Source organism: Sturnira hondurensis, unplaced genomic scaffold (assembly GCF_014824575.4).
Source record: "Sturnira hondurensis isolate 20B ecotype Veracruz unplaced genomic scaffold, ASM1482457v3 Scaffold0008992, whole genome shotgun sequence".
In the NCBI taxonomy this organism is placed as follows: Eukaryota; Metazoa; Chordata; class Mammalia; order Chiroptera; family Phyllostomidae; genus Sturnira; species Sturnira hondurensis.
Window position 1 is genome coordinate 1,633,074 of NW_028081623.1, and position 27,589 is coordinate 1,660,662.

A 27,589-nucleotide genomic window follows, 5' to 3' on the forward strand; every position below is an offset into this window, starting at 1 on the left:
CTGAGAAATTGGCTACCATCCTCACTGTAGAGGTCGAGTAATGCATTTTCTTTCTTCTCACCACTTAAAGAGGGTGAGCAAGTTACAGATAGGCATCCTTCATGGTGGGTCCATGTGGGGGATCCCAGGAACTGAAATTTCAGTTCCCTCAGAATAAGAGATAGAACAAATGTTAGACATACATGCTATACTAATTTATCCTTTATTTCTAATAGGTGTGTTATATTATTTCATTATGGTTTTGATTTTCATTTCTTTATCAACTGGCACTGATCATTTTGAGCATTTCTTTTGCATGTTTATTTGTCATCTATACATCTTATTTGATAATGAATTTGTTCAAATGTTTTCCACACTCTTTAAAAAAGATTTTATTTATTTAATTTTAGAGGGGAAAGGAGGGAGAAAGAAAGAGAGAGAAACATCAATGTGCAAAAAAAATATCCATCGGTTGCCTCTTGCACACCCCCAACTGGGACCTGACCCGAAACCCAGGCATGTGCCCTGACTGGGAATTGAACTGGCAACCAATTCACTGAGCCACACCAGGCAGGGCATTATCCACACTTTTTAATTGGGTTACTTGTTTACTTATTCTTGAGTTTTGAAAGACCATAACATATTGTTTACTTATCATTTATCAGATATATAATTTATAAATATTTTTCTCCTGGTCTTCAGGTAGTTTTTTCATTCTGCTAACAGTGTTTCAAAGAGAAGTTTTTAATTTTGAGGTCCAGTTTGTGATTATTTTCTTTCATGGCTTGTGCTTTAGGTGCCATATCTAAGAAATCTTTGTCAAACCCAAGATCAGAATTCTCCTGTTTTCTTCTAGAAGTTTTATAGTCATAGATGTTTACATTTATACTTTTATCCATTTTTTATTTTATTATTATATCTTGAGCTACATATAGATCTTTTGTCAGGTGCATAGATTTTTTAGGACCAGTGTTTTTCCTTCATTAATTGACCACTTTGTCTTTGTGAAATGACCTTTCTTATCCCGGTCAATGTGTTTGGCTTTGAAATCTACCTTACCTTAGCTGTCCCACCTTTTTTTTAAACTGGTGTTAACACATATCTTTTTCCATCCTTTAATCTAGTTGTTTCTTTGTATTTAAAATATCTTTACTGAAGCAGCATATAATTGGGTATTTGTTTTTATTCCATCTGACTATGTCTGGCTTTTAAACTGTATTTAATATGATTGTTGATATGGTTAAGTTTAAATCTGTCATTTGGCTAATTGCTTTTTCTGTCTCGTAGGTTCTTGATACCCATTTTTCTTTTAGACTTATTAAATATTTTATGCCTTTATTTTTGTTACCTTATTATTGACAATTGTGTTATTTTGTCTTGCCTTTACTCATCACAGTCTACTTAAAGTGATATTATAACACATCATGTACAGTGTAAGAACTTCATAATATTTGTATCTCCATTTCCCATTGCAGGTAGGGCCTAGGGCCTGTTATCTCAGCAACAGCATCTGTTGAACAGTTTGATACACAATATATATCAAATTAATGTTGGAAACATAAATGAACTAATGAATAAATCTCCTGCAGTTTGCCTGATTTGGTTTTATTTCACCTATGCAAAGTTTTAAGAGACAGTAGAATGAATAACTTTTGTTTGCGCACCTGCATTTGCTAACCTAGTGATAAATTGTAATAGTTGGAATGATATATGGTTTGGATCTTACAGCCAGAGTGAGATTCTAGTATGTTCTGTCCATCTCTTTCTTATAATACATAGAAAATAGCTCTGGCTGGTGTGCCTCAGTGCATTGAGTGCTGGCTTGCAAACTGGTTCACTGGTCACTGGTCACAGTAAAGGGTCACTGGTTCGATTGCTATGTAGGGCACAAGTCTGGGTTGCAGGCCAGGTGCCCAGTAGGGGGCATGCGAGAGGCAACCACACATTAATGTTTCTCTCCCTCTCTCCCTCCCTTCCTCTCTGTCTAAAAATAAATAAATAAAATACTTTTAAAAATACACAGAAAAACAAGGTTGGAACATTCTGAAGTCCACTACTATTTTCTTTTGGGGTATATATATTAAGGAAAGAAATCTCTGTGCATCTTGAAGCTATCCAAAACCACTAGAGTATTCATAGTACGAGTTTCTGATTAGTTGTAATTAGTTGCTTGTTGAGTATCACAAGCTAAAAAGCTTGACACCTGCTTCTAGAAGACATTGATTTTTGTTTTGGTTCTGCTGTAATAGCCATGAGGGGATGGACAAATCACTTAACCTCATCCCTCTGCCATGATCTTTATTCTCCACCACTCTTCCATCTTACCACATTATCTTTCTGAATTGTGTCACCAAGATGTCTCAACCTCATACTCTTCTGTCTTCCAGTTTTATTATTTAAATGATTTCTGATTAGTTTGCATACATATAGAATTGCAAATTGGGAAGGTTTTCCTGTGTCTTATCATTTCAGCAAATAGTTACGTTGTAATTATTAGACATTACATAGATTTCTTATTCAAGTGACAAATAAGAATTCACTCTTCAGGGTGGTAGTTGGTTTTTAAAATAGATAACAGTACTTATCTGTGATTTAGCCAATCCCAAACCATTCTGTTACAATTGGATTATTTCCTAAGTCTCAGGATGCAGTTGAAGTTTTTCACTTTTAGACACTATATGTAACTCCCTCCTTTCCGTCCTACCATCATGTACTGCGATTGACAGAAATAAAACTGACTTGGCTCTAAGAATTTGTATGGTACTTAATTACCAAAGAATAAGACAACCCCAGCTTAGTTTCTGTAATGTTTGCAAAACAATTAAGGGAATAACGTGTTAGATTAAGAAGAGGATGTAAAATTGAAACTGTTTATTGTTATTATGAAGTAATTTTCCTTAGGTATTCATTTAACTCCAGTGTCAAGTTATTTACATAACAAGAGAAATGACTACTTTTAGGAGAATTAACTTAAATTTTACAAAGCACTCTGAAACATTCCTTTGAAAGCTTGTTTATAAATTCCAGGCATTATTATAACCAGAATAGTAAAAAGAAACATGATAAAGCTACTCATGCAGTGTCCTCTAATGGCAACTGTGTTGGTGAGGAAATATAAAGGTTACTGCTATTCATAATTTATGGCTGAGGGCAATCAATAAAGAATAGTAATGATGCTTTCCTGTCTAGATAAGTCTGAAAAAATACAGATATAGCTGTGATGGAATATATGCACCATCCAGGAAGTATGAAATTGATAACTTACAAGCAATAAAACTGATGTATTAAGATGAATAAAGGCCAGTATCTTTAATTAAGCCATGAAAAACCATAGTGACAAACCTGTGTCTTTCAAAATCTTCAAAGGAAGATTTTGACATAGAAGAAATAATTCTTGATCATTTGGGTTTGTGGAATGTGAAATTTATTAGAAATATGTATGTGAATATTTTCACTTTGGTAACCAAAATAATCAGCCTCATTGTTCATTCTTTTTAAAAAATTAGTCCAGACTTTATTAAAAACATAAAACTATAAAACTCCAATAGGAAACATAGAGGACAGTTTATGCTATTGGATTTGGCAGTGATTTATTGTATATGACACAAAACACACCAGCAACAAAGCAAAAACAGACAAATGGAACCACATCAAACTTAAAAACTTCTGTGTGTCAAGGGAAACAATCAACAGAGTAAAAAAGCAATGTATGAAATAGGAGAAAATATTTGAAATCATATATCTGATAAGGGATTAACATTCAGAATTAATAAAGAACTCTTACAACTCAATACCAAAAAAACCCTCAATAACCTAAGTACAAAATGGGCAAGGATTATAACAGATGTTTCTCCAAAGATGTACAAATAGCCAAAAGCATGCAAAAGGATGTTCAATGTCATTAATCATTAGAGAAAGGCAAACAAAAACCATAATGGTGATGGATGGTAATTACACTTATTGTGGCGATAATTTCACAATATGTGCAAATAGCAAACATGCTGTACACCTGAAAGTAATTAGTGTTCTATGGCAATTATATCTCAGTAAAATTAAAGAAAATTCAACTACACAAAACTATAATTACAAATCTGTTGAGAGACACGATGTATAGAGATGTAATATGTGACAACAATAGAATGAGGAGGACAAATCTATCTATATATATATAGTACCAGAGTTTTTGTACACCACTAAAACTAAGTAGATAATATAAAATAAAAGAGTTGAAGATTGAATTACCATATAACCCAGCAATCCTGCTCTTAGGTGTATACCCAAGAGAACTGAAATCAGGTATTTACAGAAAAACTTGTATGCAAATGTTTACAGCAGTATTATTCTTTTATTATAACATATATTTTATTGATTATTCTATTACAGTTGTCCCAATTTTTCCCTTCTTTTTCCCCTCCAGCCATAACCCACCTTCCCTCAGCAATCCCCTTCTTACTTCATGTCCATGGGTCATGCATATAAGTTATTTGGCTTCTCCATTTCCTATATTGCTCTTAAGGTTCCCCTGTCTATTTTGTACCTACCAATTATACTCCTTATTCCCTGTACATTTCCCTCATTCTCCCCCCCCCCGATAACCCTCCATGTGATCTCCATTTCTGCCATTCTATTCCGATTCTAGATGTTTGCTTAGTTTTTATTTTTTTAGATTCCATTGTTGATGGTTGTAAGTTTGTTGTTATTTTGCTGTTCATACTTTTGATCTTCTTCTTTTTCTTAACTAAATCATATAATAAGAACTCCTTTAGCTTTACCTTGTCTTCTTTAAATTCTTGGTTGTCAGGCTTTCATACAGTTCGATTTTCTGTCACTTCTGGTTGTTTTTTGTTTTTTTTGTTTTGACAGTAGTTTTAATCCTTCTTACGGTTGTGTGAAGAGGTGAAGCGTGCCTACCTATGCATCCATCTTGGCAGGAAGTCTTCACTGTTCGTTCTTTTTAAATTTTTTTTGATTTATGATAGGAGAATAACAACTTTCTTTAACTATGTGAAATAAAAGTACATATGGACAAAATCAAGGTGGGTGTGGAAGCAGGGGAGTGAGATGAGAATGACTTGGATGAGGGGAATGATAAGGGGTAAATGCAGATGACTATACTTGAATAACAATAAAATAATTTTAAAAACTTAAAGTGGGAAAAATATTTTTTCAGAAGATTTCATACAAGCAGAATGTTCCAGAAATTGAGAGAAATAATCTTTCTCTCTCAACTATAATTGAACAACAATAAAATAATTTAAAAAACTTAAAGTGGGCCCTGGCTAGTGTAGCTCAGTGGAATGAGCACGGGCCTGTGAAGCAAAGGGTCATGAGTTCGATTCCCAGTCAGGGCACATGCCTGGGTTGTGGGCCAGGTCCCCAGTGGGGGACACATGAGAGGCAACCACACATTGATGTTTTCTCCTACTCTTTCTCCTTCCCTTCCCCTCGCTCTAAAAAAATTAATAAATAAAATATTTTTAAAAAACTTAAAGTGGGGAAATATTTCTTCAAAAGATTTCATACAAGCAGAATGTTCCAGAAATTGAGAGAAATAATCTCTCTCTCTCTCTCACACAACTTCTTGTTAAAGTAATCAGACAAAACTAATGAAAGAAATCTGTATGTAAAGATGTGTTTGAATCACACACTTAGAAGAAATTTGAAAGGTAAATTTAGTGGTTTTATTATCAAATTTCAGCTTTTAGTGTTCTTTTGTGATCAAATCTCAGCCTTTATTGTCCATATATTAGTTTCTTATTGAGCTTTAACAAATTACTAAAAACTAGTGGCTTAAAACAACACAAATGTATTACCTGACAGTTGTAGAGATCAGAAGTCCAAAATGAATCTCAGTGAAGTTGGCAGGGTTATGTTCCTTTCTGGAAGATCTTAGAATGCAGTTTTTACTTTTTCCAGCTCCTGGAGGCTGCCAGTAGTGTTTGCTTGGCTTGTGGCCTTTTCTGTTTCCAAAGCTAGCAGTGGCTCGTCCAGGTCTCCGATATCGCTCCAGCACTCTTTCTTTACCCTCTGTTTCAATGCCTGAGAGCCCTTGTGATTGGATTGGGCCCACCTGGACAATCTAGGATAATCTTCCTATTTTAAGATCCGCTAATTAGCATCCCTAATTCCATCTGGTCCTCAATTCTCCTTTGCCATGTGAAGTGACATACTCACAGGTTCAGGAAATTCAGATACGAATTTTGGGCATCTTTGGGAGATGTTGTTCTACCTGTCATAGTCCAGAAATGGAAAGATGAGAGTTTTATGAATTTTTAGAAATGGCAAGTAAATGGCATACAAAGTCTGGCATTTACTACTGTCATTTTTTGTTATCAAATTTTGACAGTACTTGAGTTGGCAAGCCTTTTTCTCTTTTTTACTTTAGTGAAGTAACATATTTACATTTGCATTTTTATTTCTAATTTCTCTAAGCATCTCTCCATCCATTCAGTGAACCAACTAACCAATCAACAAATGCTTGGTAAGTGCCTACTATAGAATATGAAGAGAACTCTGGTGAAGATGGCTTAATTAAATATGCTTACCTAAATTACTCTATGAGCAACAGATGAATGACTGTGTATCATGGAATAGCTCCCGCCTTCAAGTAGTGTCCTCTGCTGAATGCATCCCCAGAGCCCCTTCATACGATGGTTCATTTTTAAGTAGAGATTTCAGAAAGATTTGTAAATAATTTTATACACCTTGGTCTTTCTTTTCCATGACCTCTCCTCAACCCCCATCATACAAATAATGAAGCTTTTAATCCTTATCTTTTCAAGCTAATGTCAGAAAAAAGTATGTAATTAAGATAATGCTTTTTTTTTCTTCTCCCTTTTTTTGTAAAAACACCTTTCTTCTCAAAAAAAAGTACTATATACTTATACTTCCTATGGTACTGTCAGGACAAGTACACATTTGGTAAGAGGTTAGAAGTTTGATCAATTTCATATTGTAAATTCCAGGATGCTTCCCAGCTTTCAAAATAAAGGCAACTGGACTTTTCCCACAGGTAGCAGAGTTGACAGAAGACTTAATGTTAATCTTTCAGTATACAAAAGAACATTGTGTTAGCAAGAGTGAGCATCTGTCCTTTGTTTCAACTAAGTAGGATAGGAGGCATTGATATTAAGTCAAAGGAGAAATAATTTAAGCAACTTCAAGTGTATTAAACATTGGAAAATGTTACTAAAAAGGATATAGATTTCTCTCAGAAAATTCATCCTGATTCGTCTTCTCCACACACTGAAAATACAGGGTTTCTGATAGTAGAGGAAATAGATGCTAGTTATTAACATGTACTAGATAAAAATTAATTGAAATGAAGTAAATTCAGTTAGCTCTTTCACAACACATACTTTCTCAAGGTCCTAAGCTCTCAAAAAGGTACTTTGAAAGGTTCACAAGGAATAATCATTGTGAATCTTTGCTGAACTATAAAATCTCTGTCACTTGAATGAGAGAGAGAGAAAAATGTAAACTGAATGCAGTACATCAAGGTTTCTTATAGAAATACCCGTGCTCATCTGGATAGTTCCACTCTGTCCCAAGGATGTCCGATTGTCAGCAAAAAAAAGGATTTTTAATTACAAATTGAAACAGGATTCAAGCTACTAACATTTTCAGTCTCTTCTTCCTTCATTTTAAAGATGTATTTTTTAAGGCCAATTCATCTCTTACTTCAGTGTTAGGATACCTCACTACACATGAAGTCTTATTACTTTTACAGCTGAATAGAGGGGTATTATTCTTTACTTAAAAGTATGAAAATTTTATTGTCATTCCCTGGCTTCAAAGCATCTTTTGACTGCATGTTACAGGATGACATACAAACTCCTTAGGAAAACATTCTTCTACAGTCTGTCCCTGGACCAGTACACCTTTCTCATTTCCCGAACCTCTCCCACCTTCCTGGTCATGCCCTCATCCCCCTCTGCCTTTGCACACAAGGTTCCTTCTTTCTAACTGAAGTGAACTTGTCCATATTTCCCAGTCTTGCTCATGTGAGAATTAAGTGAAATCTTCCCCCACTTCTCAAACAGATTTCTTCCTCAAACCCTAATAGTCTGACCTCACCTAAACTTTCTTTTGCTGAGAATCTCGAGTGACTTCTCTGTTAAGCCAAGCAGTAGCTTCCCGTCCTTATTGTGCTTCAGCTCTTGATTGCCATTTGGCCACTTTTACTCCCTAAAACACACTTGGCCTTGAATGCAGTGCATCAAGGGGGTGCAGTGCACCCTCTTCTGCTTTTCTTCTGCCTTCTTGGCCTTTGGTCCCAGTTATACAGCTTTTTCCTTTTTCTAACCTTCAAGAGTTAGTGTTCCACAGTGTTCTCTCTCCTTAGCTTTTAATGAAGTAGAGAATTGACATGGCAGAACCTGGAATGAGCATTTATATTGGTTGAAGTTCTTTTCGTGGCAAGCAATGGAAACTGACTGAAGGAAGATCCAGGGAACAAACTGCTGACCAATCTAGCTTGAAGGGCTTGAGAACCAAAGGTGATGGTTAGACTGTCAGCATCCATACTGTGTGCCTTTTTCTAGGTTGGCACTCTTAGGGTGGTACAGTTGCAACAGTCTCATGTATTTATTTCCCAGTCCCTTTCCATGTCTTTTGCCTTGTAAATTGTATGTGTTCTTTTAGATTCCCAAATGAAATGTAATTCCTCTATGTGAAGCCCACCCTGATTCCTTAAAGAATTGTTAGTTGTACTTATCTTCGATTTAGAATTGTACCAAATATGTATCTTTATAGAGTGCAACTATTGTGGTCTGTGGTCTTTTTCTTCCACTAGGCTGTTGATGGGGAAAGGCAGTGAATAGTTTACCTCGCCCTAGGACTTACCTACCCCTCTTAGTTCTTCTAGATTTCCAACCCCCTAGTTTTTGTGTGTTGTTTTTTTTACCTTTTTGGGTATTTGTTGAAATTGAGTTTAGAAATTTAGAAAGATTTGTATTTACAGGTCACAAAGTTCAACTAATGTGATATATACACAAATGCACATGATTTGGCCTTAATTAATGCATCTAATTAGAAGGAAAATGATGGAGAGGTGCCACTTGTACAAGTATATTTTAAGAGAAAAGTCTCTCTGGACCCCATATTACCTTCAATATTATGAGTTTACATATATTTACACTTCATTTCTAAGGTTTTTCCTCCCCATATATTAAATTTTATAGAATTTTAAACAAAGCCTTAAAATCATTTTGTGTTTTTCATTACACCTTAGAAAAGATGATAAGTAATGTTGACATTTTATTCTGAAGAAGTTACACTGGCTTTATATTTAAGATAAAAATCATAAAATGTGTTGTCATGCTAAGTGACAAGACATTTAAAGTGTTACTGACAAAAATAAACTAGAAGATGAAGTGTGTGTAGAAAGGTTAAGAGAAATAAATAGAAAAACATCTACTTTGCTAAATAGTATAAGAGGCTAACTATTTTGTATAGAACTAGAATATAATTTAGATGTGAACCTAGAATACAGAAGTTTCCTTAGTAAACTTTTATTTTTTATTTTTTTATTTAATTCTTTTTCAAGTACAATTTTCTGTTTTATATTCCCTGCCCTGCTCCTTAGTAAACTTTTATATGTTAAATATATTAACTATTGCCCTGGCTGGTGTGGCTCAGTTGGTTGGAGCATCATCCTGTAATCACAGAGGCTGCAGGTTCGACTCTCGTTCAGAACACAGAACGCATACCTAAGTTGCCGGTTTGATCCAGTAGACAACCAGTTGATGTTTCTCTCTCCCTTCCTCTCGCTCTCTAAAAACTGATGAAAGAATGCCCTTGAGTGAGGATAAAGAAATTCATTTAAATAATTATTTTAACATCAACATCAGATACACCTCTCTGAACATGAACTAAATCTTAATGAAGTAGAACTCTTTATTATAAAATAAAAATTGTCAAATACTTACTTACTTGTAAAAGAGTTATGGAGCAAAACTGTGTGTTAGTATACTAGTTAAGATGCTACTAGATGCTGTAACAAACAAATGACATCATTTCACATTTTCAAACAATTTGTACCTGTATAACAGATTTGTATGGGTGTTCCTGCTTAGATGGGTAGATTTCTTTCACGTGGTTATTCAGGGCTCTAGTTTTCCATTTTATGTCTCTCTCATTTCCTAGAACATTGGACTACTATGCNCACCTCTCTGAACATGAACTAAATCTTAATGAAGTAGAACTCTTTATTATAAAATAAAAATTGTCAAATACTTACTTACTTGTAAAAGAGTTATGGAGCAAAACTGTGTGTTAGTATACTAGTTAAGATGCTACTAGATGCTGTAACAAACAAATGACATCATTTCACATTTTCAAACAATTTGTACCTGTACAACAGATTTGTATGGGTGTTCCTGCTTAGATGGGTAGATTACTTTCACGTGGTTATTCAGGGCTCTAGTTTTCCATTTTATGTCTCTCTCATTTCCTAGAACATTGGACTACTATGCGTTTGGCTAACAGATGAGTTAAGAAGTCGTGTCTATATCTTAATTATCTTTTCCCAAAGTGACACCAGTTCTCTTCATATTCCATTCAATAGAACTATGACCCCACTTAGAGGCAAGGGGAGTGAGGTAATGTGGTCCTTGGCTGACTATGTGCTTCCTAGCAACAATTCTATACTAGTGGAAACATGAATCCTAATGCAGTTAGGTGACTTGCCATAGTTCACTCCTGTAGCCAAGGATAACAATTGTGTTACCCTCCCTCCCCCTACTTATGCACAGAACACATTTGTTTCAACTCAGGGGAAAGAACACAAAGTCTTACTCTGTCCTTATATCTGATCCAAAGTACAATATCTCCATCAGGTCCAGCTGTGGTTCTTTGCTGCCCATTGACCTATTCACTGAAGTTCAAGTTAACTGTCCACTGTTTCACCTCCCTTCCTCGCCCACACTGGAACAAATCCAATACATAGCAGTGGAGCAGGGGCAGGAGAATGACAGTTAACTTCCCCATTTCAATAATGTTGAAGTGAGAAATGCATACGAATCACTGTCCAAAGACAAAAATGAAACCCAGCCATGGCAGGCACTGTCAAGACACTCTGTGTAGCAATGTTATACCCTTATTAGGCATCTGAAAAGAACTCTTTTGTCCTTTGTTCTCCCTGCCCCTTCTGGCTACCTACATTGAGAGCTTCTTCCTTGACCTATGAGGGAGAACCCCCCCCCCAAAAAAAAAACCCAGAATTATCTTCTGGAGCATGGGCCCCTTGCAGTCCAGGCTTTCCCTGCTAGGTGCTAGCTGAGTGTTCTAGGAACCCATCTGTATCAGTGTACCAGCTGGCATTGTTGTGTTTGGCTTCAGTGATTTTTTTTGGAAGACTCAACGTATTTGCCTGTTTTATGATAGGTGATTTACAAGTTCACCTGTCCACACAACTCTGAGTGTTCAGCAGTTTTTGACAAAAAACAGCATAACCCCATGCCCCAGTCTTCCTATTCAACCAATCTCTCTCTGAATGACTTTGTTTTGTTTGTTTCCCTGTATGAAAAAGTCCTCAAAAGTAAATGTTTTGTTGATGTGGGAGAGGTGAAACAAAAAACAGCAGAAGTACTAAAAGGCATTAAAATTGATGAGTTCACAAACTGTTTTGAGCACTGGAAAAACATCTCAATAGGTATATTGCAACAAATGGAGAATACCTTGAAGGTGACTGAAGTTTGGACATATAAGAATTAATACACAATTTTTTAAATTTGGTCTTAAGATTTTATTTATTTTTAGAAAGGGGGGAGGGGAGGAGAGAGAAAGAGAAGCATCAATGTGTGGTTGCCTCTCATGTGTCCCCCTGCTGGGGACCTGGCCTGCAACTCAGGCATATGCCCTGACTGAGAACCAAACTGGCAACCCTTTGGTTCATAGGCTCATGCTTAATCCACTGAGCTATACCAGCCAGGGCTCAATACACAATTTTTAATAAAACAATTCCAGGTTTTTAGGTTCCCCCTCGTATTGTTGTCCATGGCTAAATCATGTAAAAGAATATGACCGCTTTCTGTTTATGCAGTTTGGGAACCTGGAATCTGTTTTATAGGCCATTTTTGAGGCTAAGTTCAGGGTTTATTTGCCAGTACAGTTCCTTTGAAACAACGTGTTTAGAAACAATAGAAATTTTATATATGTTTATATGTGTGTGTATAAAGAATTCGTGTCTATGAGCCTCCATTTGTTATGTGTGTCAGTGTTCACAAGTTTATTAGTAGAGTCCAGAAAAAATGGACACAAACCCAGGTCTTTCAAATGCAGGAAATTTAACACAGAAATTAGCTACACAGGTGCAGAACAAGAAGCCACACAAAGGATGGTGAATAAACCCAGAAACTAATGAAATCAGAAAACTGCTGCATACCCTAGGGAGAGAAGGGCAATAGGAAGAAGTGATATTACCAGAGATTATCCGAGCTCTCGGCCCTGATAAGAAGAGATGATGAGCTCTTTGAGGTATCTGAGCCATTTATATTTTTCACCTTTGTGTGTCCCCGGGTAGTGAGCACTCAGATGTTTTACTTCGGCAGAGATAAGCAGTAAATCCTCCGGCTGACTTCATTTAGAAGTGCCTTTCAGAGAACTGAACTGTGGCAGAAATGATGGCGCTCAATCTGGGGCGATCCGTAATTTGTAGATGAGCTGAAGTTAGTTATTTGGGAATCTTATTTAGTTAACCCATCATTGGCATTTACAGAATGAGAAAGTCAGAACTTTTAATTTAAATGTTCCCTTCCTCTAAAAGACATTTAGAGTTTGAAACAAAACCAACTTTTGTATAAACATAGAAGGGATAATTACAAAGGAATAAAGTCTGTAGGTGGTGTGTACCAAAATACATTTTTTAAAAAGTGTGCTTTAGGGACAGAGAAAGAGAAAAAGCTTTTCAGAATTGCTGGGGAAGTGGTAGCTTATAGCTACACAGGATATATGTTAGTCTTTTATTCTTTTCTACGTTGATAATGACTTTCCTTTGGCTAATGGTTTGAGAAAAAAATTATCAACTTATTTTCATTTACTATTACTTAAGAAGGAACCTGTAAAATATTTCATTGGGTATTTTAGCAGTCAAAAAGAACTTATTCAAGAATATGATCATAAATTTTGAAAACATCACAAATGCCATTTAATCTGTTCTTGGATGTGCCTTTATATGCTTAAGTTGAATCTAACAGATATGCTAGATTGAATTTAGCTGTGGCTTTTAGAATAGCCCTGAGAGAAGTCTCAAAATAGTAAGTACATCTAACAGCTTGGAAGTTGAGAATAGTTTGAGAAGCTTTTTTGACTATGTTGCCTTTCCTAGAGAGAAAAAAGGGCCTTGCTTGGAGATTTCTACATGGAAATGAAGACTTTTTTTTGGTAGAGCACATTAAATTCATTTGTCATGTTGTGCTTTAAAAGCATTTTGGCATACCTGAGCATGTTGTAATTCTTCCATTTATATAGAAATTTCAGGTTTATTTACTTTTCCCATTGGTTTAAAATAAGAATTGTTTATAGTACAATACACTACATTTCATATCTTTATTTTATCCTTCACATATAGCATTCCCATTTTTAAATATTCATTAAGGCTTTGATATTGGATGTGTCTAAATAATGTCAAGGCTGACTAAAAGGGGTAAAATACACCGTTTAATCTATTTGGCACCTAATATCTGAAGAGTCAGATTTTCTTTCCTGTGTTGATTTTGTGGAGCTGTAGTGTTGTTGTGAAATGATCATTTGGTAATTTGGCAATTTTATTAAAATAATACTTTGTTTCAGCCTTCATAACATCATCTTTATAGTTTTGCAAACATGTAGTCAGGAGGCAGATTTCTTCTTTGGTATTGATCTGGAGCAGAAAATGTGCTGTGATCAATCTTTTCCATCTCTAATTGAGTTGATTTTCTTTAATACTATTGCACAGTGAAAATATTAAAACAAGAGTGTATTTTTGCTGCTGAAAAGAATTGGTTTGCTATATAAGCATGCTGCCTGTAATTTCAAAGGATATTTATTTCTAAACTTCTTTGCCATGAGGAGTTTAAAGTATTCTTGAAATTATAGTGGTTTATTAAGTATTTTTCAACTGTCAGTTCAACTGTACTCACTGTGCCATTAATTCATTATGAAGTGACACAGGAAGAAAATTTATGTGATAATATGAAAACATATTTGTCAAAAAATAAATGCGATCTGTATCGAAAGCCCTCTGCTGCGGGGGGAGCGAGGTGCTTTCTTGGGCACGTTTTGGCACGACACCGTCTCTTCATACAGGAAAACACCTGGGAAAGATTCTAGTTCCAGTCCTCAGACATTTGTGTTGTGCACTTAAATGTTTTCTCTGTGTCTCCTGCAGGTGATATTATACCCAACTTCTAATAGCTCCAAGTCAGCTGACTTGCATCGAATGATAGTTCCAAAAAATAGCCAGGATTCTGACTTAAAAATCAAGTTGGCAGTGCGAATGGATAAACCGCCACATATGAAACATAGTGGGTGAGTGTTTAATCGAAGATGTTTTTCTGTTGAATTATTGCATTTTATTTCAGTGAATTACTTTTGTCAATTTACTGAAAGGCTTTCACATGGACTGCCCCCAAATGACATACATACATTAACTTCATTTTTAAACCTCTAGACATCTTTATAGCTGAGTATATATGGTTATTTAGTTAGTATAACTGTTTCCATGCTAACATAATGTTGGCACTTGGTTGCATTGGTATTACACATCACTTATATTGATATAGAACAGTGATATGTGGAGATATTGTCTAGGTAATATTTTTCAAAATAATAGTTGAAATAAGCCTAGCATTCAGGTCTCCAGGAATAAATTACCTAGAATGTATTAAGTTTACAAGGTGGTCTGAATATAACCCAGGCGACTGTGTAAGTTTTCATAGCAGAGATGTGAGTGTTCATCGAGTGAGGGATTGAAAAACTCAGTCAGTGCTGGAGGAAACTGAGCTGGCAGGTTCGCCGGAAGTGCTGGCTCCAGGGGATTGCTGTGGGGCAGGGTCATCTCTACCAAGACCTTTTTCCCATGTTGCTGGTGAGGTAACAGGTTTGAACTCGTAAGTACAATAAAATGAATTGTTTTTAAAAATGCAGGTTTCTCTGATTCATACTTTAGGACTCACTACAGCCATATCCCAGCATAGGGGTGTTAGCCACTAGGAAAGAATGTGACCATTTTTCTTAGTATGGAGAGAAGCAGTTGCTAAAGTGGGTTATCCTAAATTTACTAACAAAAATAAGAATTAAATAGCATGCTTTCCTGTACAGAGTCTGCAGGTTTTGGGCCCAGATCGCCAACCTGGTGTTAGAAGTAACCAATAAGTCCACAAGATAAGGGTTCTTTGGATGACTGTAGGGAAAACAAAGCTGGGCTCTGAGCTGGGGGAGGTCCACATGAGTATATGACTGTGGGGATGGGACTGAGAATTGCACTGCTCCCGTGGTTAGGGCGGACTGTGTGTGCAGAATCAGATCTAATCCCACCAAAGGAAACAGTCATTTTGGAAACTCACGTTCTGGCATCTTTAATGTAGTCATGTAGAGTAAAGACTGTGATTCAGCTCATAATGCAGTTGGAATTACAGGATTTAAAATTTAGAATTCTTTCTTTCATTCATCCATCTACCTGCTCACCATTGATTTATGCTGCAGACATTATTGAGCACTTACTTTGCTGAAACCAGAACAGACCTCAGTGAAATGCCATGCCAGGCCTAAAGGAACTGGCTAGTCAGGGATTGGAGCTTGTATACAAATAATTATAACACTGAGCCATAAGTACTATAAGGGAGGAACGTGAACCGGGAGAAATAACACATGATTCCAACTGGAGTTAGTCATGAAAATTTTACAAGACAACTGACTTTCAAGATGAAATCTGAACTATTAATTCAGCAGGTGGGCAGTGGGGAGGAAGGGCATGCTAGTCACATGACAGAGTATGTGCTTTGGCAGGAGTTCTGGATGACAGTGACAGGTTTGGTGCAACTTTTAGACCAGAGAGTCTTGAGTACTGATGCCCCAAAGTGATCAGAGACTAGTAGACTATGCTCCCTAGAGTTAGACATATAGGAACATGGTGTTTCAGCCACTACAGTTACATCTGCCCTGGTTTTAACTAGTTTCTTTGTTTTAATGCATGGCACAACAACAAAAAGGGAACTTGTGTGTTACAGTGTCAAGATGCCCCTTAATTTATGCATGGCCAGCACCAGAGTGAATAACCCCTGGCACCTTCAGGTTGTCCCAAGGACCAAGATTGAATGTGAAGTTGGGCACATGGCAAGTTCTGCAACCTTTGGCCCCTGTGGAAAGAAAGCCTTGCTGTGATCCTGGCAATTTCTTGCTTTAGAATGAATGATCCAAGGAAGGTGGGAAAATCCAGCCCCCTTTCAAGACTTGATTTTTGTTTGTTTTTTATTTTTATTGTTTTTTAAATTACTTTTTTGCACTAAAGGAGAATTGGTTTATGTCACATGTCAGTACTCTTTGACAAATTCAGAACCCCCAGAATGACTCTGGAGTTGACATCTGGTGAATATGAAGGGGATTACCGAAGAGAATATATCACAGTCTCTCAATTTAATCTATAAAGCTCAAGATCTCACCATAGATTCCAATCAGGAGTGATTCAGGTCTCAGCTACATCAATTGTTATCTACCATTGCTAAAAGATATCAGCAGGCATTTTCAGACATTCAGGTATCTCTGAAGTTTATTGTGTATAAAAGGAAGAAATTCTGGAGTAGAAAATATCTGTGATTTCAGTTTTAGGATTGAAAATATCTAGAGTTGGTTGTGATGTAGCATAATTAAGAATATTGTAATAATTTATACTAATAGTCATTCAAAAATTTAGTTAATACCAGTATTGAGCATAATAATGATCAGCCAGAATTAAAAGCTTCCAGCATTGCTGTGACAGCAGCATGTCCCCAGGGGGGGGATGGCACAGCTGCTGTCCCACAAGCACAGTACGGGCTTCTGAGTGCCAGTGTGGTAAGGTTTAAATATTTTAGTACCACCCGTATGCATATTTGTATGTGAGAAAACATAATTTGACCTCCATCATAACTATATCCATCTTTTTCTGAGGTGCTTCGTAAATGGATTTTACTGAACTGAATTACATCTGAGAGAGAACGTACACTCACCACTTCTCCCCCCAAGTGCTCTATCTGTCATATGCCAAAGCAGCAATTTAATAGGAGCACACAGTAGATTAATAGCATCTTCCTTTCGGGCTGGATTGTGTTCTGTCAATAATTCATCTTGTGATGAATAATGAACAGATGAATTATGAATAATTGAAAAAGAGACATGTCAAGTTAAAAAAGATTAATATATCTTTAAAATATAGCAAACTCTTCTTCCATATAGAGTTGACAAGTAGATTAAACAGTAAACTGGAGGGTTATACATGTTATCTTCAGAGCATTTTCAGAAATTGACTTTGAAATCCTTTTAGATTTTAGTCATAAGCCTAATTTCTGTTTTAATAATGGGGACATGTATATCTTTATGTGAACTATTTTAACACATATTCTCTGTTTTATTCATTTATCACATAAGGGGTCCTGTATTATACCTAAATAAATCTTCTATCAATGTTATATATATTTTCATATGTGTTCCCAACTAGACTGTGAGTTTCTCAGATCTGTTTGAACCCCCCTGCCTCCCAGACTAGGTAATCGGGGAGAGATGTAAATAATAATGATGAAAATGATAGTAGTGTGCTCCTTAGAGTTTTAAGGGAAAAGTAGTAAGAATGAGAGTAAACTGTGTTTATGAATTTAAACTAAAAGGGTTTTAAACACAATTTGTAGGACATAGAGTATAATTTTAATATGAAAAATGTCTAAGATAGATGAAATGCATGATGTTTGGTTCTTAACTATTGCATTTTAAAATGACTTTTTTTGAAGCAGAAAGAAAAATATCTGATTTAAAGCTCATGTTTCTGATAACTAATCAATCCATCATTGTATACATTAGTTTTTAAAAACAGAATTGACTACATGCAAATGAAAATATCTATTTAATTTGGATAAAATAAACATAATGATAATTTCATTCTTTTAAAAACAAACTGTGTATTTACCATCAGACATGTTTGGTAAAAAAAATATTTAGTGCATTTATTCTTTTGGAGTATGTCATATAAAGTAATTATGTAAATGAACTCATATAAATCTGTTAAGTGAATTACCAGTTAGATTTTGAATGGCTGAATAATTCATATTCAGCTTTTGAATTTATTTGTCTGCTTTTCTGAGTCGATAGAAAACAGCCTTGTTCTTGAACAAATGGACTGTCCTTTAGCATAACCTAGTGGCTAAGTAAAAGTATTAACTTAAGTCTCAGAAATACTATCCCCATTTTATTAAGTAACATTTTCCTAACTCAAATGATATTTTCTCAACAAAAAGAAAGACAAAATAAAATGGAACTAATAAAACAAATGACTATTATGACAAATAAGTCTACAGTTGAAAAGGAGAAAGAAGAAAATTAAATTTGCCATCACAAATATACTGGTCAAAGGCATTTTGACCAGGACCGATCAGATGTCTGTAGGCAGCTGGTTATTTTGCAGAGAAAACTGAATGAGAATTTCATGAATATAGAACTATAGAAGAGTTTTGTCACAGTTAAGAATTGGTAAGGTAAAATTGTAGTTATATCACTGTCATATAAATCTTATATTTCTTTGTGTGGAGTCATACTTGGCTATTAAAACACGTGTTGAATAGATAGAAGTGTTGAAATATTTTGAAATTGTCAGATATATGAATATATATGAAGTGTCCATTTACATTATTAAGGTATACTAGGCACTGGGCCCACTTCTCACTGCAGGGGGCGCCAACAGCTCAGCCCCCAGCAGGAAGAACAGGATGCGCACCAAGCTGGCTTCATTTTTGTTTTCCCCTGCTCTCCCATAGAGAGGGCCCTCAGGTGTTCCAGTGCTGGGCTGTCACGTAACTTTTAGTCACTTACTTAGAATTCAAACAAAGCATTTGCTGTTAGAGTGGAATGACTGCACTCTAATAAAGTTGCACTGTTTTGTTTCTGATGTAAGGTTTCTGATCTTCAACTAATTTAGGGGACAGGCCAAGGGAGGGAAAATTTTTTCCTCTTTTCAAGATGGCATGTGCATGGAGGGCCCAGGCCTTACAAAAAGCATGATTCTATTTTTCCCCAGGAAAAATTGATTTCTCATTTTAAAGCAACCTCTTAGAATGACGTTCCTACATGACCTTCTCTGAAATAACCATGTATGGACATCTGACCTTCACCTGACCTTCACCTCTACAGACAGGTCTTTGTGCACTCCCTATTTAAATTTACCTCATTGTGGCTTATCCTGATTTCATAGAAATCCCACTTCTTGTTGCCTTGCCAAAACTTCTGACATAGCATTTGCTAGACTATTCATACACAATTGATTCTTTTTCCACATACAACTTTTAGAAGCGAAATCTGCCTGTGGTACTTTATTAACATTAATATAACCATTGTAGAATGGTAAAAAGAAGAAGCTATAAAGCCAAATTACTTTTTCCAAATGCCTTCATATTTAGGTAATTATCTGTATGCTAACTTAAATCATTAAGCATAATTTATATAATGATAGCAATATTTTCAAACACAACTTTAATGGTCATTAAACTAGATGTTGTAACATATCCCTTTGAAAATTTCTCTGACTGCTTCTGTAATAAATGAGTCTTTAATGCTAAGTTTAAATGTGGCTTTCCATTCAGCACCTTTTCACTCTCAAGATTTTACTCCAGGGGAATAACATCTTGTGGGGTCAGTGGACATGGCTCTCCTCCTTCTCACGACTGAGGGCTGATCAGGGGGTCCCTGGCTAGAAGGAATATGTATTATTTTGGAAGTGAATTGTAACTTCCTCCTCATCACCTCTTGGGAGTAGCTTCTTGACCTTTTCTTTACACGGAGGTAATGTAGTTTAGAGTCACATGTAAGGCACATGGGACCCCTTAAAACAAGTCTCAAACACAGGGGACACAGGGGGTGTGGTTCTGCTTCATGGACCTGCCTCACTGGTGCTCCCTATAGTGTGAGGAATAAAGTGAGTGTCTATTCCACCCAGTCTGCCTTGTAGATTTTTTGGCTTATCCAAATTGTGGGGGCAACTTTGCCAGCAAGTGCCCCTGTCTGCCATGGATGAAAATTAAACTACTAAGACATGATCTGCTTGGGGAGGAGAGGTGGTCAATCTCTCAGAGGAGAAAGACCAAGAACCTCTTCTTCAATGGCTTTATTAGGTTGTAACACACAGGAATACAGGTAAAGCTCATCAATCAATGTCAGGTGGCAAGGATCAAACAATAGATAACATTTCAAAGAAATCTGAGGGCTTAGTCTGGGTAAGTGTCTGTCAGGTAAGGGGGTTACAAAAACTTTGGGAGACATACTCATTTCCTACTCGGACCCTTATCATATGAATGAAAGCACTCTTAGCAAAGCAGGCTTCACAGGACTGTACGAATTCTTTCCTATGCCAGATCATCCCGGAACCCACTCTAGCTGGCAAAGGGCTGCACCACCTCCCCAGTCATAGATTTTTAGGCTTAAGCAGATTAGACTCAGGAAGTGCTTCTCCCAGACAGAAATGGGGACTCAGGCTGTCAGAATAGCCAGGGGGCAAGGGTCCGTCACTCCCTCTTCGCTGCAGCCCCCTGAGTCCTTCTGTGATGGCCTCCCAAGTGATTGTGTCTAGCTTAGGTTGCCCCTCCTCTCAAGGGTCTTACCTGTCTCTGACTAACTGACCAAGCATTGGGGGCAGGGAGTTGAAGCAGAAGCAATGATGTTGCCAGGGAAATAAGCTTTGTCTCCTTAGTGGCTCACATTCCAGAGGTCACTCACTCAGCCTTAGCCATGGGGGGCAGTTACAACTCCTGAAACCAGGCAGAGGGGTTCCCAACACCAAATGAACAGTCGGGATCCCTGGGCTTCACCTTATGCATTACACATCTTAACATACATACATTTTCTTTTCTTTTCATGTAGCAAACTGCTTTCTTTTGTTTATAGACACCCCTAAGTGTAACATTTGAGCATCTTAAACAAAGGCATTTTAGGGCTAGTAATTAAAGAGGGAAGATGAGGTCCTTTTTTCTTTATCTTTCCCACAAACTACAGACCATATTCATAGGTTATCTTAATTAAGTTGCGGTACTTTTCCAAAAATTATTGTGAAAACTATTTAGGAATACCATAAAATTTTATAACCAGCCTATGTATAGAATTATAGGATTGTTTCATTTTCTTACCTGATGCCTTACTATAAAATTTTTGTACTGTGTTCTGACACAGTGATACTTCTTATTCTTTTGCACACATCCAGAAGTTTAAAAATACTTATGGCACAGATAGAGGGCAGTGCAGTAATAGTTATATTGAATAAGCACTAATGTAAGAGCTAAGACATTTCTGTTTTGGTCTCAGTTCTGTCACTAACTTGGGTGAGTCACTGCATCTTCATTGGCCTCAGTTCCATGAGTTGCTAAAGGAGACATTGGATTAGAAAATGTGGATGGCTCCTAAACCCCCTGGGAGTTCATGACTCAGCAAATCAGTCCCTTCCCCAGCTCTCCAGGAGTGTGCTCCCCTCTTCCCACTGCAGGCATCCCTCAGTCAGAGGCTGTACAGAGTTTTGGGAGAAGTGGGGCAACCTGGAGGGAGATGACAGATTTCCAGATTTATTTGAATTTTTTCAGGGCAAGAAAGGAAGTATGAAGACAGACTGAAACGATAGGCTTTGTGTAAGATTAATGTGAAAAATATACATTATAAGATTATTATATTTTGATAGTATAAAACATGTAGAAAAATTCAGAAAGGAAATATGTCTACTAAACATGTGGCATAGAGTAATACAACTATGGATAATTTTTTTCTATTTTCCATGTTTTCTGTGAAGTAGTTATACTACTTTTATGATGAAAGAAGTCGGTTATCACAGTAAAAAGTTAGGAAGCAAATAGGTTTTTAAAATAAAAAATAGTAAAATTTCTTTTACCCCAAACCTGCTTATGAGGGAAATTCATTTGCCAGGATCCCTTAAGGTGAGTCTTCAGGAAGGACTCTTGTCCCTGCAGTCTCTAAAGGAGCAGCGCATTTCAGGAGCGGGAGCGCTGGGGCCAGACTTCCTGCCTTCGAATCCTGGCTTGCTCACAGTACTGCTCAGTATGTTTTAGCTATCGATAAAACCCTTTAAAAGGTATACCTTCAAGTTGAGGTGCTGGTAAAAGAAGTAAACCTAAACATAAACAGTCAAGATATAAAACAGCACAAATTACTTTAAAAAGTAAGTAGCAAAAGCACTAATTCCTTCCAACTCCTGTCTCTGGCCCCTCTCTCCCTCGTCCCTTCTCAAGCACCCCTGAAACTGGGAGGCCCGGGCTCCAGCCCTGCGGGCAGGTTGCTGCTCTGGCTCTGTGGCCATGTGCCTCCCTTGTTTCTTCATCTTTAAAACAACACATTGAGCTCACTAAATGATCCTTAGGTTTCTCACAGCTCCAAAATCTATTTCTTTTAATTCTTTATTTTAAACCTAAAATTTAATCTCTCTTTAAAGAAAGTAAGGTGGAAATCTTCATATTCTTGGGCAGGATGGGAAAAGTTAAGTAATTTTCAAGCCACATTATTCTCTTTACAGACATCTTCATAAACAGGAAGCAAGACAGAAAGTGGTGAAGGATACAGGCTTTGGAGTTAAACAGACCTGGGCTCAAATTGAAGCCCTGTCATTTGTTATGGGGTTACTTAACTTCTCACACATAGCCTCACTTTTCTCCACCATAAAGTTGGGTTGTCCTGAGCATAGTAACAGTTGTAATTAAGATAAATATTTTTTAAAAATCGTAGTTCCGTGAACTATAATAGAACCTGATTTTAATCGTATCATTTGAGTATATTCAGAAGAAAATGTTCAGAGACAGATGGGAAAATAGAAATGTACAAATCCTCAGGAATTCCTTGAGAGTATAAAAGTTACAGCCCTCATCAGGGCCCTCTGCTTAATTGATGGCTTTAGTTTATGTTTTTATTTGACAGCGTATGTAGGTGTTGATGATGGTATTTTGTTTTGCTTTGTGTGTCTGTGTATGTTTTACTGCCAACTTTATTTTGTCTTCTCTATGTCCCAAGGGAGGAAAATGAAAATATTACATAAGAGCTCTCAGTCATGCCTGAGGAGCTGACTTGAATGATTTACATGAGAGACAAAATAATCTCAGGTTCTAAAAAAGAACACGTGGAGATGACTTCTTAGCAAGTGAGGAGAATCGGATAGATCTTCTTTCTTTATTTCCCATTGCAGAGTCCAACATATTAAAAATAGCAGATGCTTTCAAAACATGAATTTTCAATAACAGTGTCTTTGGTATGCTTGGTTGAATCGCTATTTATTTTCAATTTTATTACCTAAATCATTAGACAAGCATTACTTTATCCTACATAGCTCTAAATAGTCTGTCAGGTTTTGCTAGTATTAAAATTTGTCCACTTTTTGGTAAATTGCTGGTCTCGATAATTTTTACATACCAAATACATTAGATTTAATTTTAGCTCAGCTATATTTTATATGTTTTAAATTATAGTTTTATACACACTTAAGCTGGTATTGATAAGCTTACTCAAAACTTACTTGCTCAAAGACTGTTGTTTTGTACTTACACAGCAGCCAAGACATTTATGTAATTGAATAATTAGTCTAATTATACATGTTAATGTTTCATGAAAAGAATTGTTAGGAGAGATTTATGTTGCTGAGATTGGGGTTCTGCCGTTGCTGCTCTGCAGTTCTCAGCTGGTTCCAAGTACAGGGCCTTGGCAGGGGCTGACACTCAGCGAAAGCTCTTACCTCACATTCGCTGCCCTCTCTCCTACGAGGGCTCTAATGGGCCGTCCTCCCTACAGAGGGGCCCATCCTGCCACCACCCACAGAGCAGGCCTTTCTCTCTCCACTGCCAGCTTTCTTTGTAACCTGCTTCACTCTTTTTAAACTTTTAGGGGCATCTGATATTATTCATCTATTGACTGTCTCACCAACTAAAATTTTATCTCCAATTGGGTAATTTACTGTTGAGTAGATAGATCTCCAACCAACTCTAATTTCAATAGGAAAGGAACCTTGTCTTGTTCACTGCTATTTGTAAACCTAGTTTTTAGAAAATTGCTTACCACTTAGTAGAAGTTAAATAAACGTTTGTTGAATGAATAAAGGAATTTTTTATTTTCTGAAGAAAAAACAATGCAGAACTTAATGTCACAGGTTTTTTTTATATTAAAGTAATTGTGGGATTGATTTGTGTCATTATCTAACCAGTAACACTGTAATATAAGTTTGTTGGATTTTACTTCAAAACATTATTGCCCTCAAAGGAATTGCAGTAAGTTTCATTATTCTAAAATTTTCCATGTGCCTAGAAATCTGAAGACTGCCTATGGAAAATGCATTCTCTAAAACAAAATACAGTGCAACCGGCTTTCTTAATGGCTTTTTCCCTAGCTATGATGGAGAAGGTAGATTTCTAATATTATCTATTATCTGTCAACATTATATTTAGACTGTTCCTGTGATACATGGTTAACTGTAGGATAAAGTTTTAGCAACATTTCTTGTGTTTAGAAGTATACCACAGAGTTCACTTATGTAAGAGTGATGAATTATGTAACCAATGCTTATTAAAGAGAAAAAAGAAAACAAGATTGAAGTCTGTACATACTCTTCTTGTGGAATCAAAAAGTTATTTAGTTCCTTTGTCTTATAGTAATTCCTGATTTGTAATAGTTACATTTATTTCAGAATTTATTCCATCAATTCTATTTAGTTAACACTTTTCCTCCATTTCAATATGCACGAAGAACTTAATGAAAATATTTTTCCCAGCAACTGACAAAACAGAATAAAAGAGGAATTTAAAAGGAACCAGTGCCTTGCTCATCAGGCAGAGAGACAAGTCAAGTCAAGAGCCTACAAATGGAAGAAAAGGTGAGGGAGGGAGTAAGCAAAAGAAAGGGCTAACTGCTCTAAGGTTTTTAAAGATGCCGAAGGATCAGAGCACAGCTGTGGGTCAGCATGAGGAAGAAATCTAGGGGCCTGAAGGCTACCTGAGTTAGAGGACAGCATGAAGCAAAGGGCAGTGGAGCAGAGGAACTTGATCCATAGATGTTGCAGGCAAGCAACATCTTCATTTGGAAGCCCTAACTAAAAGAGAGGAAGGTAGCCTAGGGAGATTTCGCAGAGGTCCAGAAGAAAAAAAGAGTGTTAGTGGAAGGAACTGATGGGTAGAGTAGTGTCTGAAAATACAGAAACTATTAAATCTCTTCAGAAGTAGCCCTGTGTCTAGCAATGTATTTAACTCTGGCCTTTTTTTTTCATAACATACTGTCAAGAGGACTATTTCCTAATCCTGCCTTTTATGATCATAGCTAGAGGTTAGCAGAGTGGGGCATTGACAACAGAATTGCACTTCACAGCCACAGTTTCATATCAAGACTATATTTGAAATGCCTAGAAATCATCGTAAGTTCACGATAATGGGGAAGATAGCAAATGACTTTTAGCTGGATGAATGTGTGTTCTGATTATAAAGAGTCATCACAATTTTAACATCAGTTAATGACATGAGCAGAGAGAGCAAAGGATTTTTAAAAATACTAAAATTTCTAATCATTCATCCTGGAATCATTTATATCCTTAAGAATAGTATATTAATAATTCAGTTCAGAGAGGAAAAGCACATCGTCTTTTTACAATTTAAAAAAAGAATTCATTTGTTGCCTTTATAAAAGTACAAATATATATTTTAGTGCCTTTGCTTATTTCATATATCAGTATTTATGAAATTTAAAATTTTTTCTGTTGATAGTAGGTTAGAATAATATAACAATAGACCAAAGGTCAGTTACAGAAAATTTGGATATTAGCCATTTCCGCCTCTGTGAAATTTGTTGGCCTTATCCTCTCTGCCAGTTTTTATTGATGTTTAGTTTGTCATGACCCAGTTCCTCTTCACCCTTAGTAGTTAGTCCGTGTCTCTGTCTGGTGTTTCCTACAGATAAACCCCTTCCATTCCTTCTGCAGTTCAGTCTCTGTTCTAACAAAGAAACCAAACCAAACCAAAATCTGTTTTGGTAACCTTTGTATTTATCTTGCTATATTTACTTTTCCAAATCATTAAGGAATTTAGGAATACTATTGTTATTATATCTCTACTAAAAAACTTCTAGTGCTTTCCTGTCGTTTATGGGATTAGATTCACATTCTCTTAGCCTAGCATTTGAATTGTTCAAAAATCTGGCCCCACCCAGTTTTTCCAACCTTTTTCCTCTGTATACCCAACAAACCCTCCCTTCCCAACTTCCACCAAATCAGTCCATTCTTACACCCTGAAAATGCTTTTACTAACCCAACCCTATTTCTTCTATTCTTTCTTAACCAAACCCTAATGGTTGAGTATTAGGTTGCACATTTTCTCACACTAGTATAGCTATGCCAAGAAAGGTAGTTTATTTTCTCTCTAATCTAATCTTCATCTTGAGCTGATTGTCACTAACTGCCTAGACCCTTTTTCGCCCACTGCCTGGTTTTGAGGGAACTGTCAAGTCCTTTTTACTCCACAGGAATCAAAAGAGGCTCCCCTTCCCTCCACCTCGTGGGGACAGTTCCCACTTTGTTACAGCAGAGTCTCCCCAATGGAACCTGAAGTGGGAAGTGAGGCAGGAGCCCCTCAGTCTGGGGCACTCTCACAGCTGCCTTCCTTGTCCCATTTTTTTTTTCATTGTAGTCCCCAGGCACCAGAAATGTGGGCTTTCTCTTTTTATACTGTCTTCTTAGCACCTTGCTTATATAAACCTTTTTGATTAAGACCTGCCTTTTGCTACAGTGAAGGAGGAATAGTTTATTTAGAAAACTGATGTGTTTGTATATGCTATGGTAGGTTGACTTATAAATGGACCCAGTAAGTGGGATCCCTAAATCCATACCCTTTGCTCTATACCTGTGTTTTTCTTCCAAACTTTGACCTGGCCATGAAGCTTGCTTTGACCCCAGGATGGTAGCAAATTAGGCAAAAGCAGGCTTAAAAAAGCACTTGTGTTCTCTGCCTTCACTGTGAGGGTATGTAAAGGCTAAAGGAGCAGAACTGAGTCAGCCCCATTGTCTTAGACAGGATCAGACATGAGTGAGCCCAGACAAAATGAACAGAGCCACCTCACCAGCTTATAACTGACCACAGACCTATGAGTGGGTCATGCAGAGCCCTGAGCCCTGATCACTAGAACTGCTTAGTCAACTATAGATTAATGAGGTATAATAATTGATTGTTGTTTTACGACACTAAGTTTTAGAGTGGCAAGTTACAGAACAAAGGCTGAGTGATACTGTGCGCTACACTTTTGCTACAAAATCCTGTCCACCTTCTCCCTGCTTTTCTCTTATGGTGCAAGAGATCCACAGAATTGGATTAGTATAATCCTTGGCCCAAGCTATATTCCACATTGATCTACTCCTTTATGTATATGTAGTCTTCATAAT

The 27,589-nt window shown here is 36.6% G+C and overlaps 1 protein-coding gene across 10 annotated transcripts in view; it reads left to right on the forward strand.

Moving 5' to 3' along the window:
* CADPS2 (calcium dependent secretion activator 2) overlaps positions 1-27,589 on the forward strand; it is a 618,469-nt gene that overhangs the window by 332,668 nt on the left and 258,212 nt on the right. For all 10 annotated transcript variants that reach the window (XM_037056497.1, XM_037056495.1, XM_037056499.1 and 7 more), the window contains exon 8: positions 14,348-14,487. In XM_037056497.1, coding sequence (XP_036912392.1) covers positions 14,348-14,487 — 140 coding nt within the window. The remainder of the gene's footprint in view (positions 1-14,347; positions 14,488-27,589) is intronic.